At 51.2% G+C, this 23,756-nt stretch overlaps 1 protein-coding gene across 1 annotated transcript; it reads right to left on the reverse strand.

Annotated features, from left to right (window-relative positions):
• Window positions 1-5,548: 5,548 nt before the first annotated feature.
• On the reverse strand, window positions 5,549-23,475 carry ZNF554 (zinc finger protein 554). The gene is made up of 5 exons (XM_003914633.5): window positions 23,230-23,475; window positions 19,343-19,415; window positions 13,619-13,745; window positions 8,511-8,702; window positions 5,549-7,324 (listed from the first exon to the last, which is right to left on the reverse strand). Exons 1-5 carry the CDS (start codon window positions 23,280-23,282, stop codon window positions 6,153-6,155), a joined length of 1,617 nt encoding a protein of 538 aa, XP_003914682.2. The 5' UTR covers window positions 23,283-23,475; the 3' UTR covers window positions 5,549-6,152.
• Between the last annotated feature and the right edge of the window lie 281 nt (window positions 23,476-23,756).

The raw sequence follows: 23,756 nt of genomic DNA on the forward strand, positions 1-23,756 counted from the left end.
TTCATTAAAACCCTCAAGTGTAGCCGGGCGCAGTCGCTCACGCCTGTAATCCCAGCAGTTTGGGAGACCGAGGTGGGCGGATCATCTCAACTCAGGAGTTCGAGACCATCGTGGCCAACATAGTGAAACCCGGTCTCTACTAAAAATACAAAAATCAGCCCGGTGTGGTGCCGGGCGCCTGTAATCCCAGCTACTGGGGAAGCTGGGGCAGGAGGATTGCTTGAACCCGAGAGGCAGAAGTTGCAGTGAGCCGAGATCGCCCCACTGCACTCTAGCCTGGGCGACAGAGTGAGACTCTATATTTAAAACAAAACAAAACAAAACAAACTCTCAAGTTCATATTTTAAACTGTAAGGAAAATTTTTTCAGATCATTTAAGTGCATCCCCAATTTGGAAGATTAAAAGGCTGGCCGGGCGCGGTGGCTCACACCTGTAATCCCAGCACTTTGGAAGGCAGAGGCAGGCGGATCACCTGAGGTCAGGAGTTGGAGACCAGCCTGGCTAACATGGCAAAACCCCTTCTCTTCGAAAAATACAAAAATTAGCCGGGCGTGGTGGCACGCACCTGTAATCCCAGCTAGGGAGGCTGAGGCAAGAAAGTCGCTTGAACCTGGGGAGGCGGAGGTTGCAGTGAGACGAGATCATGCCACTGCACTCCAGTCTGGGGGACAGAGCAAGACTCCGTCTCAAAAAGAAAAAAAAAAAAAAGTATATGATATTGCACAATAGGAATGTATCTAACACCACTGAACTTTAGACTTAAAAATGAAGATTGTAAATTTTTGTTATTTGTATTTTACTACAATTTTTTAGATGTTCTATTTAAAACAGAAAAGACTATTTCTAAGGATATTGAATCCTTATTTTAACTGATATAAAAAAACACGCAAAAGTTTAAATGAATTTGATTGAACCTTAGGAGGGAAGTGGCTTTTTTAAAATTTTTGGTTTTTTGAGACAGAGTCTTGCTCTGTTACCCAGGCTGGAGTGCAATGGCAGGATCCCAGCTCACTGCAAACTCCACCTCCAGGGTTCAAGTGATTCTCATGCCTCAGCCTCCCGAGTAGGTGGGACTACAGGCCCACCCCGCCACGCCCGGCTAATTTTTTTCTTTTTTTTGAGATGCAGTTTCGCTCTTGTTACCCAGGCTGGAGTGCAGTGGCACAATCTCAGCTCACCGCAATGCCTGCCTCCCAGGTTCAAGCGATTCTTCTGCCTCAGCCTCCCGAGTAGCTGGGATTACAGGCACGCGCCATCACGCCCAGCTAATTTTGTATTTTTAGCAAAGATGGGGTTGCTCCATGTTGGTCAGGCTGGTCTCAAACTCCGACCTCATGTGATCCGCCTGCCTCGGACTTGCAAAGTGCTTGGATTACAGATGTGAGCTACCGTGCCCAGCCTTAAATGTTTAAAAAAAAGGAAAAAAAAAATTGTGATAGACCTGAAAACACTGAATACACTTAATAGATGGAGGCTGAAAATCAAACACAGTTAATGGCTGCTCATTTCGGAAAACTCCATAGCTTAAGTGGTTGTTCAAACTCTGATACTGACATTTCATTTAGAAAAAGAATTTTTTTTTTTTTTTTGAGACGGAGTCTCACGCTGTGTCACCCAGGCTGGAGTGCAGTGGCGCGATCTCGGCTCACTGCAAGCTCCGCCTCCCAGGTTCAGGCCATTCTCCTGCCTCAGCCTCCGAGTAGCTGGGACTACAGGCGCCCGCCACCACGCCCGGCTAGTTTTTCGTATTTTTAGTAGAGACGGGGTTTCACCATGTTAGCCAGGATGGTCTCGATCTCCTGACCTCGTGATCCGCCCGCCTCGGCCTCCCAAAGTGCTGGGATTACAGGCTTGAGCCACCGCGCCCGGCCTAGAAAAAGAATTTTTAAAATTCATTTTTATCTTTCCTAGAAAGGTTTTACACACTTATAAAAATTAATGTTTAGAGGATTGACACAGGAAAGCAGCTTCCAGTTAAAAATAGTGTGCCCCAGCGCGGTGGCTCTAATCCCAGCACTTTGGGAGGCCGAAGCAGGTGGATCACCTGAGGTCAGGAGTTCCAGAGCCTTCGAGACCATGCTGGCCAACATGGTGAAACCCTGTCTCTAACAAAAATACAAAAAAAAATTAGCTGGGCATGGTGGCGCATGCCTGTAATCCCAGCTACTCGGGAGGCTGAGGCAGGAGAATTGCTTGAACCTGGAGGCAGAGGTTGCAGTGAGCTGAAATCTCGCCGCTGCACTCCAGCCTGGGCAAGGTAGTGAGACTCCATCTCATGCGGGAGGGAGACAGCAAAACTGAAAACAGTGTAGTCAGGAGACCTCTAAGTCAACTCAAGAATATGCCGAGTCAAGCGCGGCAGCTCACGCCTGTCATCCCAGCACTTTGGGAGGCCGAGGCGGGCAGATCACGAGGTCAGGAGAGCGAGACCATCCTGACTAACAGGGTGAAACCCCGTCTCTACTAAAAATATTTTAAAAATTAGCCAGGCGTGGTGGCGGGCGCCTGTAGTCCCAGCTACTCGGGAGGCTGAGGCAGGAGAATGGCGTGAACCCGGGAGGCGGAGCTTGCAGTGAGCCGAGACTGCGCCACTGCACTCCAGCCTGGGGGACAGAGCGAGACTCCGTCTCAAAAAAAAAAAAAAAGAATATGCTGAAAGCTACAGATGCTTTCCCCAAAATACACATCAATGCACCAGCACACGCTTTGCATCCAGTTCGAAGTTGTTCAGAGCCCCTAAAGAAACTTACTCATCAACCCAACAGGGTCTAGACTAACCGTGGATCAAGGATCTCTAAGGAAAAGCAACATGTTCCATTTGGGTGAAAGGAGATCTGACGGGCAACCTCCCTCATTAGCTCAAGGAAAAAGGGAAGATTCACAGGAAAGTTAGATGACTCCAAAGAGGCAATTTGTACATTTGTTTTGAGACAGGGTCTTGCTCTATCCGTCAGGCTGCAGTGCAGTGGTGCACTCACAGCTCACTGCAGCCTTGGCCTCCTGGGCTCAAGCAGTCCTCCCACCTCAGCCCCCAGAGTAGCTGGGATCACAGGCGTGAGCCACCATGCCTGGCTAATGTTTGTATTTTATACATAGACAGGGTCTATGTTGCCCGGGCTGGTTTTGAACACCTGGGCTCAAGTGATCCTCCCACCTCAGGCTCCCAAAATACTGGGATTACAGCTGTGAGCCACTACACCCAGCTTACCAAGAGAAAATGTGGAGAACAGTTCCCCTGCTTGGTGGCCTGGCAAATGAGGAGCTGGCTTTGTACAGGGTGCTCAAGGCCAAATCCAGAGGCCACCACTTTTTTTTTTTCTCTTTGCGATAAAGTCTCACCATCACCCAAGCTGGAGCGCAATGGCGCCATCTCGGCTCACTGCAACCTCCACCTCCTGGGTTCAAGCTATTCTCATGCCACAGCCTCCTGAATAGCTGGGCCTAGAGGCATGCACCACCACGCCCAGCTAATTTTTTTTTTTTTTTTTTTTTTGAAACAGAGTTTTGCTCTTGTTGCCCAGACCTGCAGTGCAATGATGCTATCTCGGCTCACAGCAACCTCCGCCTCCCAGGTTCAAGCGATTCTCCTGCCTCAGCCTCCCAAGTAGCTGGGATTACAGGAATGGGCCACCACGCCCGGCTAACTTTGTATTTTTAGTAGTGACGGGGTTTCTCCATGTTGGTCAGGCTGGTCTCAAACTCCCGACCTCAGGTGATCCACCCATCTTGGCCTCCCTAATTTTTGTAGTTTTTGGTAGAGATGGGGTTTCACCATGTTGGCCAGGCTGGTCTCCAACTCTTGATCTCAAGTGACGCACCCGCCTCAGCCTCCCAAAGTGGTGGGATTACAGGCGTGAGCAATCCTGCCCAGCCAATTCCACTACTTTCTAATTGTGTGACCTTGAGCAAATTTTGTCTTCTGTAAAATGGAATGTGAAGAGTGATTATCTCACTGGGTCATGAGGGCTAAATGAAAGTACTTGGCTGGTGCTTGGTATACAGTAAGCATCCAATACATGTTCATGACCATAATGCACATCAGCACTCTTGGTCTTGATTTTGCTAGGGATAAGTCACAAGTGGGACTTTTCCCAGGCCAACAAAGGTCATTCCGCCCTCTATGTCCCAAAGTCTACTATACTGTGTCCCTACTACGTAGGTATCCACAGTCTACCCTGACTCATCAATGAGGTTCCGTATCCTTAACAATTTTGGGTGCTACTTGGTTTTTATTCATTATCAAAATGATTATAGCAATACAAAATGAAATGGCAAAAGATAAAATTACTAGAAGGGAGTGGTGGCTCACGCCTGTAATCCCAGCACTTTGGGAGGCCGAGGCAGGCAGATCACCTGAGGTCGGGAGTTCCAGACCAGCCTGACCAACAGGAGAAACCCCGTCTCTACTAAAATACAAAAATTTAGCCAGACATGGTGGTGCATGCCTGTAATCCCAGCTACTTGGGAGGCTGAGGTAGAAGAATTGCTTGAACCCAGGAGACAGAGGTTGCGGTGAGCTGAGATCACGCCATTGTACTCCAGCCTGGGCAACAACAGTGAAACTGTCTCAAAAAAAAAAAAAAAAAGATGCAAAATCACACATAATCAGAACACCCCGATAATCATGTAAATGATTCTTCACATCTCTGTCCAGCCTTTGTCCTTTTGTGTATGGATCAAATGATTAGTACTATTTTGAACCCCTTATATCTTTTAAACTTCACATCCAAAGCACTTTCTGTCAGCATATACTCTGCATCGGCACAGTAGTGCACAAGACAGACGGATCTAGCTAAGTGACCAATGTAAACACGGAAACAGAATGCTGAAATAAACACAAGCACTGTGGCTCACACCCGTAATCCCAGTGTGGTGGCTCACACCCGCAATCCCAGCACTTTGGGAGGCCAAGGTGGGCGCACTTCTTGAGCTTAGGAGTTCGAGATCAGCCTGGGCCACCTGGTGAAAGCCCACTGCTACACAAAATACAAAAAAAAATTTAGCTGGGTGTGGTCGTGGTGCGCATCTGTAGTTCCAGCTACTTGAGAGGCTGAAGTGGGAGGATTGCTTGAGTCTAGGAGATGAAGGCTGGCTGCAGGGAGCTATGATCACACCACAGCACTTGAGCCTCAGCAACAGAGTGAAAACCCGTCTCAAATAAACCGAGAAAAGAATATTGAAATAAAATCAAAGGACAATGAAATAAAAAAGAAAGACACAGAAGTACTTAAGAAACAGACTATCGGGGCCGGACGCGGTGGCTCACGCCTGTAATCCCAGCACTTTGGGAGGCTGAGCTGGGCAGATCACCTGAGGTCGGGAGTTCGAGACCAGCCTGGTGAACGTGGAGAAACCCCATCACTACTAAAAGTACAAAATTAGCTGGGCGTGGTGGCATATGCCTGTAATCACAGCTACTTGGGAGGCTGAGGCAGGAGAACTGCTTCAACCCGGGAGGCAGAGGTGGGGGTGTGCCAAGATTGCACCATTGCACCCCAGCCTGGGCAACAAGAGCAAAACTCCGTGTCAAAAAAAAAAAAAAAAAGAAAGAAACAGAATACCTTTTGTTTAAGCAACTAAACATGTGATGGGTCTTGGCAAGATCCCATCCACGATAGCACTCCCATCCACCAATCTTTTCCGAAAGTCTGGAGCTCACTGGCATATTGCAATGGCAACTCCTCCTATTAAAAGGCCCCGTCAGGCTGGGTACAGTGGCTCATGCTTCTAATCCCAGCACTTTGGGAGGCCAAGACAGGAGAAGTGCTTGACCCCGGGAATTAAAGACCAGTCTTGGCAATGTAGCAAGACCCCAACTCCATAATAAATTTAAAAATTTGCTGGGCATGGTGTTGCACGCCTGTAGTCCCAGCTACCTGGAAGGCTGGGGTGGGAGGATTACTTGAGCCTAGGAAGTTGAAGCTACGGTGAGGTATGACCACGCCACTGCACTCCAGCCTGGGTGGCAGACCCCATCTCAAAAACGCAACAACAAAACACGAAAAGGCCCATTCTCAGAGCTTTCTTCCAAGAAGGTGAGAAGGTGACATAAACCCACTGCTTTTCAAATTATCCATCCCACCACGGCAAAGTATAACCACAGGTATGTGTCAGAGTACTAAAAAGGGGTTCACAAAGCAGCATGCAATCGCTAACATCCAATAAGATGTCTGTTCTGGTAGAACGCTTTCCCACAGTCAATGATTTTGTAGGTTTTCTGGTTGCTGTGAGTTTTCTGATGTGTGACAAGGGACGAGCTCTGGCTGAAGGCTTTTCCACATTCCTGACACCTGTAGGGTTTCTCTCCAGTGTGAGTTCTCTCGTGCCTCACCAGGGAAGACCTCTGGCTGAAGGCTCTCCCACACTGCTTACATTCATAGGGGTTCTCGCCCGTGTGAGTCCGCTCGTGCTGGTTGAGAGAGGAGCGGTCGCTAAAGGCCTTTCCACATTCGCTGCATTCGTAGGGCTTCTCTCCGGTGTGCGTCCTCCTGTGCAAGATCAGGTAGGAACTCTGGCAGAAGGATTTCCCACAGTCTTCACATTTATAGGGCTTTTCCCCCGTGTGAATCCTCTGATGCTGAGTCAGAGATGAGATCCTGTTGAAGGCTTTCCCGCACTCGCCGCACGCGTAGGGCTTCTCTCCAGTATGAGTCCTCAGATGGCGCGTGAGGGTGGAGCTGTGCGTAAAGGCTCGCCCACACTCCTGACACTCGTAGGGTTTCTCTCCCGTGTGAATTCTTTGATGTTCGCTCAAAGAATGCCTCCGGTTGAACACCTTCCCGCACTGCTGGCACTCAAAGGGTTTCTCTGCCGTGTTGATTTTGTTGTGGACGGTCAGGGCCATACCGTGGTTCAATGACTGCCCGTTTTCCAAATACACAAACATTTTCCCCCCGTGTGGAATAAAGTGACTGTTCTGGCTGATGGCATTTCCGCATTCATTACTTTCACAGGGTCTCCGATCGGCATATCCCACCTGATGGCGGTTTAAGATGGAATCGGATGCCAAGCTTGTAGTATCTAGCTCACTGCCATACAAGTGATTCCCTCTAGAGCTTCCCTGTGATGAAACAAGGGCTGGGCTCAGATTACCATTTTCCCCAAATCCATGCCATGCAGTAGCCTTCTCCTGAGGCATGGCCACTACGTGGAGGGATGGCTTTTGGCTCAAAAGTCCCTGGGGGTCTTCATGGCTCTCCTCTAATTGCTTCCATCCCCTGTCTTCTCTGATAAGCTTTATCATCTTTAAACCACTGGCTGGTTCCTCCTGCAAAGCCACCTTCTTGTAAGTTGAGTCTTGGTTTCTTAGTACAGTCATGCAATCTGGAATAAATTGAGGTGGAAACAATTTTTTTAGAAGAAGAAACAGCTTGAAAACGAGTGGGACAAAAGTCCTTCCAACATCTACAAGGCCTGTGTGGACTGATGTTCAAATATCGGCTTTGAACATGGGGGAAGGATGGGAAAAAGAGAGACGGGTGGCAAGGAAGGCCCCTAAGAATGAGATGCAGCAGCAGCAGATTGACAGTGACGGGAAAAGGCAGAGAAATATCAATGCAGAGAGAAATTACTCTGGAGGTGCGGTGGCTCATGCCTGTAATCCCAGCACTTTGGGAGGCCAAAGCGGGTGGATCACCTGAGCTCAGGAGTTTGAGACGAGCCTGACCAACACGGTGAAACCCTGTCTCTACTAAAAATACAAAAATTAGCCAGGCGTGGTGGCGCTTGCCTGTACTCAGGAGGCTGAGGTGGAAGAATAGCTTGAACCCGGGAGGTGGAGGTTGCGGTGAGCCAAGATCGCGCTACTGCACTCCAGCCTGGGCAACAGAGTGAAAGAGCGAGACTCTGTGTCCAAAAAAAAAAAAAAATTACTCTGTAAAGCTGGGAGAATATATCCAGCAGACAGAAAGAATTATCAAGAAAGCAAAGAGGGAAGAGACAACTAGAAACATAGGCAGGATGGCTTCAAGAAAAAACGGGGGGGGAATAGAAGAAAATGGGGCCAGGAGTTGTGGCTGATGCCTGTACTCCCAACACTTTGGGAGGCTGAGAAAGCAGGATCGCTTGAGGCCAAGAATTCAAGAGCAGCTTGGGAAACACAGTGAGACTCCATCTCTGACAAAAACAAAATAGCTGGGAGCGATGGCATGTGCCTATAGTCCCAGCTGCTCAGGAGGCTGAGGCAGGAGAATCACTTGAGCCCAGGAAGGCGAGGATGCAGTGAGAGATGATCATGCCACTGCACTCCAACCTGGGCCACAGAGTGAAACCCTGTCTTAAGATAAATGAATAAAACAAGAAAATGGGATATTCTTTTCTCTGTACCCAGAGAGAGGTCATACAAAGCAGTAAAGAGAAGGAGAAAGCTGCCAGAAAGTGACCTCAAGGTGTCTAAGAATGGGATCTTGGCATTCTCCTTACAGAATCAGGGCCTTGTGAAGATAATTCCGACCAATATTTCCCATGATGCCGCTGCCATCCCAGCGGTTTCTATCTGCCTGATTCTCACCTGCACAGGAGGCTCGAGGAGTCCCTTTCTCCTCCATCCACAGGGCTTCTCTTTGCTCCAAGTGGGAAGAAGCCGCTGGTTGAAGAAGTAAATACCCCGTCCATGAGGAAAGACTAGTGACTTGTGGGGTTTGTGCTGGGGGAAGTGAACCCTTCTTAATCCCCGCATCAGTACATTGGTTCTTCAAGGCCTCTGAAAGAGACAAGAGTATACTTGAGAGGTAGCACAAGGTAAAGATTTTATTTTCTAATTAAAAAATTACAGATCTGGGCCGGGCACGGTGGCTCACTCCTGTCATCCCAGCACTTTGGGAGGCCAAGGCAGGTGGATCACCCAAGGTCAGGAGTTTGAGACCAGCCTGGCCAACATGGCAAAACCCCGTCTCTACTAAAAATACAAAAATTAGCCGGGCGTGGAGGTGCATGACTGTAACCCCAGTTACTCAGGAGGCTGAGGTGGGACAGCTGCTTGAACCTAGGAGGCAGAGGTTGCAGTAAGCTGAGATCGTGGCATTGCACTCCAGCCTGGACAACAAGACTCAGTCTCAAAAAAATAAAATTAAAATAAATAAATAAATAATAAATATTACAGATCTGGTTGGGCGTGGTAGCTCACATCTGTAATCCCAACACTCTGGGAGGCCCAGAGCCAGGTGGATCACTTGAGCTCAGGAGTTTGAGACCAGCCTGGGCAACATGGTGAGACCCTGTACCTACCAAAAAGAAAGAAAGAAAAAATACCCAAAAACTAGCCAAGTGTGGTGGTCTGAGTCTATAGTACCAGCTACCTGGGAGGCTGAGGTGGGAGGATCACTTGAGCCTGGGGAGGTCAAGGCTGTAGTGAGCTATGATTATACCACTGCACCCCAGGCTGGGCAACAAGAGTGAGACCCTGTCTCAAAAAAAAAAAAAAAAAAAAAGATCTTATATTTCCCCCCAAAATCGATATACGAATGGTCAATAAACACATGAATGGATGCTCAATGTCACTGGTCATTAGGGAAATGCATACCGAAACCGCAATGAGATACCACTTCACACATATTAGGAAGGCCACAATAAAAAAAAAAAATAAGTGTTGCCAAGGATGTGGAGAAATTAGAACAGTTTATACTGCTGGTAGGAATGGAAAATGTACATGCTGATACAAAAACCAGTATGGGGCTGGGCACAGTGGTTCATGTCTGTAATCCCAGCACTTTGGGAAGCGCAGGTAGGCGGATCACTTGAGGTCATGAGTTCAACAGCAGGCTGGCCAATATGGCAAAAATCCATCTCTATTAAAAATACAAAACCAGTAGCCAGGTGTGGTGGTGCATGCCTGTAATCTCAGCTACTGGGGAGGCTGAGGCAGGAGAATCGCCTGAACCTGGGAGGCAGAGGTTGTGGTGAGCTGAGATTGCACCACTGCACTCCAGCCTGGGCAACAGGAGCGAAACTCTGTCTCATAAAAAAAAAAAAAAATACAAAAACAAGTGTGATGGTGCACACCTGTAATTCCAGCTACACTTGGGAAGCTGAGGCATGAGAATCACTTGAACTGCAGAGGCAGAGGTTGCAGTGAGCTGAGAAAGTGCCACTGCACTCCAGCCTGGGTGACAAAGCAAGATTCTATCTCAAAACAAAACAAAACAAAAGCCAGTATGGCAGTTCCTCAAAAAGTTAAATTCTAAACATAGAATTACCGCATGATCCGGCAATTCTACTCCGAGCATTGACCCAAAGCACTGAAAACAGTGACTGACAGATACTTGTTTGCCAATCCTCACAGCAACAGGATTCACAACAGTGGAAAGGTGGAAACCCAAGGTCCATCAACTGGTGAATGAATGGACAAAGCGTGTTGAATATACAAAATGGAATCATCTTTTTCATCTATGAATAAAGCACTGACACGGGCTACAACATAAATGAACCCTGAAAACATCACACCCAGTGAACTCAGCCAGACACAAAAGGCCACATTTTTTTTTTTTTTTTTTTTGAGACAGAGTCTTGCTCTGTCCCCCAGGCTGGAGTGCAGTGGCCGGATCTCGGCTAACTGCAAGCTCCGCCTCCCAGGTTTACGCCATTCTCCTGCCTCAGCCTCCCGAGTAGCTGGGACTACAGGCGCCCACTACCTCGCCCGGCTAGTTTTTTGTATTTTTTAGTAGAGATGGGGTTTCACCGTGTTAGCCAGGATGGTCTCGATCTCCTGACCTCGTGATCCGCCCGTCTCGGCCTCCCAAAGTGCTGGGATTACAGGCTTGAGCCACCGCGCCCGGCCAAAAGGCCACATATTATCTGATTCCGTTTATAGGAAATGTCCGGGGTAGGCAAATCCACAGAGATGGAGAGTGACTCATGGTTACCAGGGGCTGAAGGAAGGGCTGGGGAGGGAGAATTTTATGGGTATAGAGTTTTGGTTGAGGATAAAAAAGTTCTGGAAGTGGACAGTTGTGTTGGCTGTGGTACATGCTGAATGCATTTAATGCCACTGAACTGCATACTTAAAAAGGGTGAAAAAGGCACACTTTATGTTTATATAGAGCTATATAGATAGATATATCTGTGCATATATATATATATGTATAGATACTTCTTTTTTTTTTTTTTTTTTTTTTGACAGGGAGTTTTGCTCTTGTTGCCCAGGCTGGAGTGCAATGGCACGATCTCAGCTCACCACAACCTCCACCTCCTGGGTTCAAGCGATTCTCTTGCCTCAGCCTCCTGAGTAGCTGGGATTACAGGCATGCGCCATCACACCCGGCTACTTTTGTATTTTTAATAGAGACAGGGTTTCTCCATGTTGGTCAAGCTGGTCTCTCAGGTGATCCACCTGCCTCGGCCTCCCAGAGTGCTGAGATTCCAGGCGTGAGCCACCGCTGTATATATATTTTTTGAGACAGAGTCTCGCTCTGTTGCCCAGGATAGAGTCCAGTGGTACAATCTTGGCTCACTGCAACCTCTGCCTCTCGGGTTCAAGCGATTCTCATGCCTCGGCCTCCCAAGTAGCTGGGATTACAGGCGCCTACCACCATGCCCAGTTAATTTTTGTGTTTTTAGTAGAGATGGCGTTTTGCCATGTTGGTCAGGCTGGTCTCGAACTCCTGGCCTCACGTGATCCAACCACCTCAGCCTCCCAAAGTGCTGGGATTACAGATGTGAAACACTACGCCCAGTCTGTATTTTTTATCACAGTAAAAACATTTTTTTTTTTTAAATTAAGAGTACAAATGCTCTGTGATATGGCTGGGCTGTCTCCCGACCCAAATCTCATCTCAAATTGTAATCTCCACGTGTCAAGGGAGGTACCTGATGGGAGGTGATGAGATCATGGGGTCGGTTCCGCCATGCTGTTCTCGTGATAGTGAGTTCTCATGAGATCTGATGGTTTTTAAGGTTTCCCCTGCTCTCTTCTCTCTCTTGCTGCCTTTTGAAGAAGGTGCCTGTTTCCCCTTCTGCCATGATTGTGTTTCCTGAGGCCTCCCAAGCCATAGGGAACTGTGACTCCATTAAACCTCTTTTCCTTTTCTTTTTTTTCTTTTTTTTTTTGAGACGGAGTCTCGCTCTGTCGCCCAGGCTGGAGTGCGGTGGTGTGATCTTGGCTCACGGCAACCTCTGCCTCCCATGTTCAAGCAAGTCTCCTGCCTCAGCTTCCTGAGTCGCCGGGGTTACTGGTGCCCAACACCACGCCCGCCTGATTTTTTTTCTATTTTTAATAGAGACGGGGTTTCACCACGTTGGCCAGGCTGGTCTTGAACTCCTGACCTCAAGTGATCCACCCTTGTGATCTCTAAGTGCTGGGATTACAGGCGTGAGCCACCACGCCCAGCCGAGGGCGTGGTATTCTTTACAGCAGCGTGAAACTAAGACACTCTGACTTTGTTCCCAGGGGGAATCAGAGAAGTTATCTAGGCCTGAGCTGAGACATGCAATTCCACTGCAGCTCCAGCTATCACGTACTGAACAAGGAAGGTCATCTGTTCTCAGAGAAACCAGACCACGAAAGCCACAAAACCAGGACCCACGTTTGTCTTATTTACCGATGAATCCCCCATTCCCAGCATGGTGCCTGACACACAGTAGACACTAGATGAGATGGTTTGGCTGTGTCGCCATCCAAATCTCACCTTGAATTGTAAGAATCCCCACGTTGGCCGGGCGCAGTGGCTCATGCCTGTAATCCCAGCACTTTGGGAGGCCGAGACGGGTGGATCACGAGGTCAGGAGATCGAGACCATCCTGGCTAACATGGTGAAACCCCGTCTCTACTAAAAAATACAAAAAACTAGCCGGGCGAGGTGGTGGGCGCCTGTAGTCCCAGCTACTCGGGAGGCTGAGACAGGAGAATGGCGTAAACCCGGGAGGCGGAGCTTGCAGTGAGCTGAGATCCGGCCACTGCACTCCAGCCTGGGTGACAGAGTGAGGCTCCGTCTCAAAAAAAAAAAAAATCCCCACATCAGGGGCAGAGCCAGGGGGAGATAACTGAATCATGGCAGGGGTGGTTTTCCCCATACTGTTCTCGTGCTAATGAATACGTCTCAGAAGGCCTGACGGTTTTATACACGGGAGTTTCCCTGCACAAGCTCTCTTGCCTACTGGCCATGTCAGACGTGACTTTGCTCCTCAGTCGCCTTCCACCATGATTGTGAGCCCTCCCCGGCCATGTGGAACTGAGTCCATTAAACCCCCTTTCCTTTACAAATTACCCAGTCTTGGGTATGTCTTTATTAGCAGTGTGAGAACAGACTAATACACCAGATGAATGCAGGCTGGGCGCGGTGGCTCAAGCCTGTAATCCCAGCACTTTGGGAGGCCGAGACGGGCGGATCATGAGGTCAGGAGATCGAGACCATCCTGGCTAACACAGTGAAACCCCGTCTCTACTAAAAAATACAAAAAAAATCTTAGCCGGGCGAGGTGGCAGGCGCCTGTAGTCCCAGCTACTCGGGAGGCTGAGGCAGGAGAATGGCGTGAACCCGGGAGGCGGAGCTTGCAGTGAGCTGAGATCCGGTCACTGCACTCCAGCTTGGTCAACAGAGCGAGACTCCGTCTCAAAAAAAAAAAAACAACAAACAAACATAAATGTGAATCAATGAACACAGGAATGAATGATGCTTGCCTTACCCAAGGAGACCACGTTCCTATAGTTCTCCAGCATCACCTCTCTGTACAGGTTCTTCTGAGCAGGCTCCAGCAACTCCCATTCCTCCTGGGAGAAGTCCACGGACACGTCCTCAAAGGTTACTAATTCCTGGAATATCACAGCGGTTCTGCTCAAGATGGGTCCATCGCCACCCACGTTCATGGGAGGAGGGGTGAGGTTGGTGGCACCAGGGAAGTTGAGAAAGGTCAAGGTGCAAAGTCCAGAAGTCAGTGTCTACTAGCTGCCTTGTGGGTGCTTGTCCTTGGCTTCAAATCAGAGGGATATATAGACCCTAGGCCCACCATCAACACAGCAATGATGACCAGGACACAGGTCTGGATGAAACACTTTGCCCATTTCTTATTGAAATGGTGATTCTAACCTCTGGATCTCTGAGTCTGACATTCCCACATGAGAATCTCCCCCTGCTGATTCTGAAAATGCATGGATGTCAGGGACATACCACTCGCGGGTTACGGGCCTGCAGGTATATATCTGACCTATCCGGAACACAGCCTCCTCATATGTTCAATGGAAAGCAGCATTTTATCCAAAGCGTGTTGTCATGGGGACTAACTAGTTAATATCAGTCACAGCATTTGCTATTGCTATAGTCAGAAGACCTAGAAGCAGTACCCAACAATACACAGGATGGAACAGGACCTTACTCAAAACTCACAATTATTACAGGTTAGTTTTCTTTGCTTCCATGACTCACAGTTACACGTTACAAGGCACGGACAATGTAAGAAGAGGAATCTGCTACAACCCTGACCCACTGAAATATGGTGAAAGCTTTGTTGTTTCAGCATATGAAGGGGCTGAGTGTTTAGGGTCTGAATGGCTATCCAGGTAATCCATGGTATAAAATGGCACCTAAGCTGGTATCTGCTATAAGATGTAAAAGTTGGCTGGGCACCGTGACTCATGCCTGTAATCCCCGCACTTTGGGAGGCTGAGGCGGGTGGATCACCTGAGGTCAGGAGTTCAAGACCAGCCTGACCAATACGGAGAAACCCCATTTCTACTAAAAATACAAAATCAGGCTGGGTGCAGTGGCTCATGCCTGTAAACCCAGCACTTTGGGAGGCCGAGGTGGGCGGATCACGAGGTCAGGAGATCAAGACCATCCTGGCTAACATGGTGAAACCCCGTCTCTACTAAAAATACAAAAAATTAGCCGGGTGTGGTGGTGCGCGCCTGTAGTCCCAGCTACTCGGAGGCTGAGGCGGGAGAATGGCGTGAACCCGGGAGGCGGAGCTTGCAGTGAGCCGAGATCATGCCACTGCACTCCAGCCTGGGCAATAGAGCGAGACTCCGTCTCAAAAAAAAAAAAAGAAAAAAAATACAAAATCAGTCAAGAGTGGTGGCGGGTGCCTGTAATTCCAGCTACTCAGGAGGCTGAGGCAGGAGAATCCTTGAACCCAGGAGGTGGAGGTTGCAATGAGCTGAGATTGCACCACTGCACTCCAGCCTGGGCAACAAGAGCGAAACTCCATCAAAAAAAAGAAAAAGAAAAGAAAGGATGTAAAACCACTTCTAGCACATGAACCATATGCATAGAGGAGGCACCCCGATCTTTTGACCCCAGCCTTAAGGGCCCTATATGGACTCGCTTCAGCCCACACCCATCTTGTGCCTTCACCTCTCCCTCTTCAGTTGCATCCTGGGGGAAAAAAAAGAAAACCCTTCCGACTTTGCTCACACTGGTAATCCTGGCACTTTGGGAGGCCAAGCTGGGAAGACTGCTCGAGCCCAGGAGTTTGAGACCAGACTGGGCAACATAGTGACTCCCAGTTTCTACAAAAAAATTTAAAAAAATTTTTAAGCCGGGCGCGGTGGCTCACGCCTGTAATCCCAGCACTTTGGGAGGCCGAGGCGGGTGAATCACAAGGTCAGGAGATCGAGACCACGGTGAAACCCTGTCTCTACTAAAAATACAGAAAATGAGCCGGGCGAGGTGGCGGGCGCCTGTAGTCCCAGCTACTCGGGAGGCTGGGGCAGGAGAATGGCGTGAACCCGGGAGGCGGAGCTTGCAGTGAGCCAGGATCGCGCCACTGCACTCTAGCTTGGGCGACAGAGCAAGACTCCGTCTCAAAAAAAAAAAAAAAAAAAAAAAAAATTTTAAAAATCCCACTCCAGGATGTGCCTGTAATCCCAGCACTTTGGCCTTTGAGGCCAGGAGTTCAAAACCAGCTTGGGCTGGGTGCGGTGGCTCACGCCTGTAATCCCAACACTTTGAGAGGCCGAGGCGGGTGGATCACAAGGCCAGGAGATCGAGACCATCCTGGCTAACATGGTGAAACCCCGTCTTTACTAAAAATACAAAAAATTAGCCGGGCGAGGTGGCAGCAGGCGCCTGTAGTCCCAGCTACTTGGGAGGCTGAGGCAGGAGAATGGTGTGAACCCGGGAGGCAGAGCTTCAGTGAGCTGAGATCGCACCACTGCACTCCAGCCTGGGCAACAGAGCCAGACTCTGTCTCAAAAAAAAAAAAAAAAAAAAAAAAAAAGATCAGCCTGGCCAACATGGTGAAACCCTGTCTCTACTAAAAATACAAAAATTAGCCGGGCATGGTGGCGAGTACTGTAATCTCAGCTACTTGGGAGGCTGAGGCAGGAGAATCACTTGAACCCAGGAGGCAGGATCTCACTTCAGCTTGGGCAACAGAGTGAAACTCCATCTCAAAAATGAATAAATAAATAAAACTGCAGAGGGCGGGCGTGGTGGCTCACATCTGTAATCCCAGCACTTTGGGAGGCCAAGGTGGGTGGATCACCTGAACCCAGGAGTTCACGGCCAGCCTGGGCCAACATGGTGAAACTCCGTCTCTACTAATAATACAAAAATTGGCTGGGTATGGTGGCACATACCTGTAATCCCAGCTACTTGGGAGGCTGAGGCACAAGAACAGCTTGAGCTTGGGAGGTGGAGGTTGCAGTGAGCCAAGATCGCACCACTGCACTCTAACCTGGGCAATAGAGCAAGACCCTGTTTCAAAAAAATAAAACCGCAGGCCAGGCATGGTGGCTCACATCTGTAGTCCCAGCACTTTGGGAGACCGAGGCGGGCAGATCACGAGGTCAGGAGATCGAGACCATCCTGGCTAACATGGTGAAATCTCGTCTCTACTAAAAATACAAAAAACTAGCCGGGCGAGGTGGCGGGTGCCTGTAGTCCCAGCTACTCGGGAGGCTGAGGCTGGAGAATGGCGTGAACCCAGGAGGCGGAGCTTGCAGTGAGCACAGATGGCGCCACTGCACTCCAGCCTGGGCGACAGAGCGAGACTCCGTCTCAAAAAATAAATAAATAAAATAAAATAAAACAAAACAAAACAGCAATCAGGTCATGCTCAGTGAGAGAAGCCAGACACAGAAGGACAAAGCCTGTGTGGTTCCACTCCTAGGAGGTCCCTAGAGTCATGAGATTCAGAGAGACAGAAAGTAGGATGGCAGGTGCCAGAGGCTGGGAAGGGGGACAGGGAGTGAGTGTCTCATTGGGGACAGAGTTTTAGTTTGGGAAGAGGAGAAAGTTCTAGAGAGGACGGTGGTGATGGTTGTAAAACCGCATGAATGTGTTTAATGCTACTGAGCTGTGCACTTCAAAATGGTTAAGATGGTGAAGTTCACATATATTTCATGTGTTTTTTTTTTTTTTTTTTTTTTTTTTTGAGACGGAGTCTCCCTCTGTCTCCCAGGCTGGAGTGCAGTGGCCAGATCTCAGCTCACTGCAAGCTCCGCCTCCCGGGTTTACGCCATTCTCCTGCCTCAGCCTCCCGAGTAGCTGGGACTACAGGCGCCTGCCACCTCGCCCGGCTAGTTTTTTGTATATTTTTAGTAGAGACGGGGTTTCACCGTGTTAGCCAGGATGGTCTCGATCTCCTAACTTCGTGATCCGCCCGTCTCGGCCTCCCAAAGTGCTGGGATTACAGGCTTGAGCCACCGCGCCCGGCCTTATTTCATGTGTTTTATCGCAATTACAAAAATATTCTTTCAAGTAAAGAGAAGGATGCGTTGCTGGGCAGCACTGTCTGGTCTCCAGGGGAAGGTGCTGGATCCCACCTGTTCATGGCAGTGGCTGATGCCATCTTGTTAGCAGCGGCAGGGAGGTACCACTGGAGCTGCACACCCCATGGAGCTGGTGGGAGCCCCGCCCTCCTGCGCCTTCCTGTGCTCTTGGGGGACCTGAGAAGAGGCGGGATCTGCCCACCTGGGTGCAGCTGTAGCTGCCAGACCCGTAGCTGCAGAGCTGGGCCTCCCGCTCCAGGAAGCAGACAGGAGCTGGAGACAAGTGAGACCCCTGCCTCTTCCACGTTGGTGAGGCAGGAGCTCCCGGGTGCAGCCGTGGCTGCCCTCCCAGGCGCCGGACCCAGGCATCTCTGCAGCCTGCACCCGCAGGTGTCTCAGGAAGGACCTCCCAGTCCCTGCAGGTTCAGGGGGTATCTGATCCCACTGCCTGGCCTCCCTAGGCGGGAGGGGGGGGTTCGGGCCAAGCCCGGGGCCATGAATGGCAGCAGGAGGCAGATTAATTCCTGGGCGGAAGGGGGCGGGTCCCCAGTAGGGCCCCGCCTTCAGGCCAGGGAGGACCTGAAGACTCCGGGCCAGGATGCCAGTCCTACGGACCAGATTTGGGACTTATGGTGCCTCTTTCTTTCTTTCTTTTTTTTTTTTTTTTTTTGAGACGGAGTCTCGCTCTGTCACCCAGGCTGGAGTGCAGTGGCGCGATCTCAGCTCACTGCAAGCTCCGCCTCCCGGGTTCCCGCCATTCTCCTGCCTCAGCCTCCCGAGTAGCTGGGTGACAGAGCGACGCCCCCCCGGCCGGCTAAGTTTTTTTGTATTTTTTTTTAGTAGAGACGGAGTTTCACCGTGTTAGCCAGGATGGTCTCGATCTCCTGACCTCGTGATCCGCCCGTCTCGGCCTCCCAAAGTGCTGGGATTACAGGCTTGAGCCACCGCGCCTGGCCTATGGTGCCTCTTTCGACCCACCCATGGCCGCTCATGGACCAGTCAGCACACACTTCCTCCCCTCTGAGGTCCAGAAAAGCCCTGGGCTCAGCCTCAGCAGGGCAGAGGACGGCCAGAGGACAAAGAAGGCAGAGAGATGAGAGGATGGGACGGGACGACCAGCTGCAGAGAGAAGTACCCTCTCCACTGAAAGCGGCAGATGATCTGCCGGCAGAGAGGAGCTACCCTCTCGGCTGAGAGCTTCAGAGACCTGCAGAGACGTCCGAATGACTTGCCTGCAGAGAGGAACCATCCTCTCCAGGGCCTCCTCTCGGCTGAGAGCTGAACACTCGGCCAGGCGACCTGCCTACAGGGAGCAGCTGCCCACTCCTCTGAGCTGCTGTCACTGTAAAGACAACCCTTCTTCACCCTTTACTTGTCTGCGGACCTCATTCTTCCTGGATGCAGGACAAGAACTTGAGCAAAGGCACCAAGGGCACAGAGGTTTCTAGCCAGAAAAACTGACAGCCCAGAGATCCTGTAAGACTGTCTCCTAGGGAGGGGCTGTACTCAGTCCCAACACTGAGGGTCATTCTTCACACTTGGGAGCGGCATGAGTACCTCATCCCACACACCGCTCCTGGGGAATTCTCCTGAACTTTCACATCGCAAGGGGTCTCCTTCTCTATCGAGGACTGGCTTTCTGGTGGGATTGTTCCCTGATGATATACTGGGCGCCTTCTGGGAGAATGAGGACATCTCACCTGGGACCAGCGGGGCAGGTACCCGGCAGCCATTCTCTCCTCTTGGGAAAAGCGGGTTCCTGGGCAGTCAGAGCTGTGGGGAGGAGAAAGGTGCTGTGAATATCAGACCCAGGCCAGTCCCCAGATCCCAGAGCCCTTGGCCTGGACAACCTCCATTTGCTTGAAGGGGCCTCCATACACAGAGGGAGGTAAACTGAGGCCAGGACCCAGGACTGAGGCCAGGGTTTTTGTTTTTTAAGAGATAGAGTCTCCTTCCGTTGCCCAGGCTGGAGTGCAGTGGTGTGATCGTAGCTCATCTCAGGGCAGCCTCAACCTCCTGGGCTCAAGCGATCCTGCTACCTCAGCCTGTGGCTGGAACTACAGGCACCACCATGCCCCGCTACTTTTTTGTATTTTCTGTAGAGACGGGGGCCTTGCTATGTTGTCCCAGGTCTACAGCTCCTGGGCTCAAGGGATCCACCTTCCTCGGCCTCCCTAAATTCTGGGATTATAGGTGTGAGACGCCACACCCATCCATGGCCAGGAGTCTTAAAGGCCCCATTTTATGGATGAAGGTCCTGAGGCCCTTGGAAGCAAACGAGTTTACAAAACACTCAGTCTCCATTAGGAAGTGAAGCACCCACTCCGTATGTGTTTCCTGAGGCTGTTTTCACAAGGTGCCAGTAACCCGGGGGGCTTGGAATAACAGGAATATATCCTTTACCAGTTCTGGAAGCCAGAAGTCTGAGATCAAGGTGTGGGCGGGCAGGGCTGCACTCCCTCTGAAGGCGCTAGGGAAAAGCTCAGTTGTGGTGGCTCATACCTGTAATCCCAGCACTTTGGGAGGCTGAGGCAGGAGGATCACTTGAGCCCAGGAGTTCAAGACCAGCCTGGCCAACATGGTGAAACCTCATCTACTCCTGGGCAACAGAGCAAGACTCTGTCTCAAAAAGAAAAGATAAGGAAAAAAATAAACAAAAGCCCTCAAGAAAAATTTTTCCTGCCTCTTCCAGCTACCGGGGGCATGACTGGGGTCCTTATAAGAGAAAAAGATGCCTGGACGTGATGGCTCACGCCTGTAATCCTAGCATTTTGAAAGGCCGAGGCAGGCAGATCACGAGGTCAGGAGTTCGAGACCAGCCTGGCCAACGTGGTGAAACCCCGTCTCTACTAAAAATACAAAAAATTGCTGAGTGTGGTGGCGGGCGTCTGTAATCCCAGCTACTTGGGAGGCTGAGGCAGAACTGCTTGAACCTGGTGCGGTGGAGGTTGCGGTGAGCTGAGATCACACCACTGCACTCCAGCCTGGTGACAGACCGAGACTCTGTCTCAAAAAAAAAAAAGAGAGAAAGAGACACAGGGAAGAAGGCCACGTGATGATGCAGTTAGAACCAGGAGTGATGTGGTCCCAAGCCAACGGACACCAACTATGGCAGGGCATCCCCAGAAGCTGGAAGAGACAGAGAAGATCCTCCCGCCAGAGCCTTCAGAAGCACCATGGCCCCTCCGCATCTTCATGTCGGGCTTCTGGCCTCCAGACTTGTGAGAGAATAAATTTCAAGCCTCCCCGTACCCCCCGGTTTGTGGTGCATTGTCACAGCAGCTCCAGGAGGCTCATATAAGAACCAAAGGCACGGGGTGTGGTGGCTCAAGCCTGTAATCCCAGCACTTTGGGAGGCCGAGACGGGCGGATCACGAGGTCAGGAGATCGAGACCATCCTGGCTAACACGGTGAAACCCCGTCTCTACTAAAAAATACAAAAAATTAGCCGGGCACAGTGGCGGGTGCCTGCAGTCCCAGCTACTCGGGAGGCTGAGGCAGGAGAATGGCGTGAACCCGGGAGGCAGAGCTTGCAGTGAGCCGAGATCACGCCACTGCACTCCAGCCTGGGCGACAGAGCGAGACTCCGTCTCAAAAAACAAACAAACAAAAAAACCAAAGGCAAACACAGACACAGTCTCCTTGCTTTGAGGGGCTTCACATGGGGGATTCTTTGCAGGTGCCGTCAGGAATTTACAACCTGCCAGGCTTCCCTCTGGCCCCAACATGGTGCAAGGCTCCCTTGGCTCTTGGGACTTTATTTTTATTTTTTTGAGACAGAATTTCGCTCGTCACCCAGGCTGGAGTGCAATGGCGCAATATTGGCTCACTGCAACTTTCGCCTCCCGGGTGCCAACAATTCTCATGCCTCAGCCTCCCGAGTAGCTGGGATTACAGGCACCCGCCACCACGCCTGGCTAATTTTTGTATTTTTAGTAGAGACGGGGTTTCACCATGTTGGCCAGGTTGGTCTCTTAACTCCTGGGTTGTAATCTGCCCGCCTTGACCTCCAAATTGTTGGGATTACAGGTGTGAGCTGCCGCACCCAGCCCACTCTTGGAACTTTACATTACAGCTCATGGCAATGGGGACAGGACCTCCCACGCCTCAGCTCCTGTGTCTTCCCTCTTCCACCCTCAAGTGGCTCACAGGACCCTCCTCTCTCATGGTTGATGTTAATGACCCTGTCAACGCCCTCACTGACCCACACCTATGCGCCTGGGTCAGGAACATCCCTTCCAATGTCCAACTCCCAAAACTCATCCTTGCTCCAAAAGAAAGGCCTCTTGAGGCTGCCTTGCAGACAGAAATGAAATCCACGCAGCCCAGCACGGTGGCTCACGCCTGTAATCCCAGCACTTTTGGGAGGCTGAGGTGGGTGGATCACCTGAGGTCAGGAGTTTGACACTAGCCTGGTCAACATGGAGAAACTCTGTCTCTACTAAAAATATAAAAATTAGCCGGGCGTGGTGGAGGGTGCCTGTAATTCCAGCTACTTGGGAGGCTGAGGCAGGAGAATCACTTGAACTGGGAGGCAGAGGGTGCAGTGAGCCGAGATCATGCAACTGTACTCCAGCCTGGACAATAGGGTGAGACTCCGTCTCAAGAAAAAGATAAAGAAGAAAAAGAAACCAACGTGTTTGGGTAAGGGAGAGTTCAGGGAGGTTGGGCTTGCCAGACCAGCAGAAAGGTCAGTTGTCTCCTCATTCCTCAACAGGGGTGGTGGGTATACACAGAATGGACCCTTGAAGCCAGGCACTGTGGCTCACGCCTGTAATCCCAGAACTTTGGGAGGCAGAGGCGGGATCACCTGACGTTGGGAGTTCGAGACCAGCCTGGCCAACATGGTGAAACCCCGTCTCTACTAAAAATGAAAAAATGAGCTGGGCATGGTGGCGCATGCCTGTAATCCCAGCTACTCGGGTGGCTGAGGCAGGAGAATCGCTTGAACCGGGAGGCGGAGGTTGCAGTGGACCGAGATCGTGCCATTGCATTCCAGCTTCCGTCTCAAAAAAAAAAAAAAAAAAGGACCCTTGCTATCTTATCACCACGACCGCGATGCTAACACATAATTGAGGTCTCTCCCGCAGGGCACTGTGGACACTGAGGCCTGGGTCATTCTCTGGGCTGGGGCAGGGTGCTGAGCTGCATCCCTGGCCTCCACCTACTCCATGCCTGGAACTCCCCCCAGTTGTGACGACCACAGACGTCCCCAGACATCGCCCGGTGTCACCTGGAGGGCAGGACCGCCCCTCGCTGAGACCCTCAGACGTAGCCTTACTGAAGTGCGAGCGTGGCAGCCGCTCTCTGCCTTTAGCGTAGAGTCAATGCGTCTTTTCCCTCTCCTTGCAGGCTGGGCCCCAGGAGCTTATGCGTCTCTCATCCAGGGGTGTCTTCACAGGGCAAGAACAGACCGTGCCATCCTGGGCGCTGGGGCCCTGGGCGAGCTGCCGGCCCCCGACCCTCCCGTGGGGACCCTAACGCGACAGGGTCATGCCCCGGCCACCCGGCCCCGCCAGCCCCAGCCCCACCAGAGCCCCGGCAGGCCCGGCACGGAGGTCGCGGCGCGGGAGGCGGCGGCACTTACAGCTGAGCTGCCGGGAGCCGCGCGCGCCGGCCCAGGTGGGCGCAGGTGACCATTGGGGCGCGCGCTCAGGCGCCACGCAGAGCCCCCGAGGCGGGAGCGCCCCGTGCAGGCTGGACGGCCTTCCCTGCGCGTCCCGGGGACTCCTCCTCCGCTGGGCACCTCGCCGCTCGGAGCGGACGCCCCCAACAGGCACCCCTCTGGAACTCGCCGCAGCCGCCGCCGCCAACCCCGACGAGCGCAGAGGCAAACTCGGCACTGCGACTGCGCACCCCGAGCCTGCGAACTACAAGTCCCAGCAAGCTCCGCAGCGCGGCGCTGGGCTCTCGGCGCTCCAATCTGGGTCACAGCGCCGCCTCCGGGCGGGCGGCGCCTTCGCAGGACCGCGATGCCCCTGCTGCTGTCGGATCCACCCTGTGTGGCTGGCTGGAGTCCCCGGGCGTTCTGGGGTTCGCGGACCCAATCCTCAAATCCCAGCTCCGTCGTTTCCCGGCAGCTTGCCATTGGATATTAATAACTATTATTATTTA

This window comes from Papio anubis, chromosome 20 (assembly GCF_008728515.1).
Source record: "Papio anubis isolate 15944 chromosome 20, Panubis1.0, whole genome shotgun sequence".
NCBI classification, from domain to species: domain Eukaryota; kingdom Metazoa; phylum Chordata; class Mammalia; order Primates; family Cercopithecidae; genus Papio; species Papio anubis.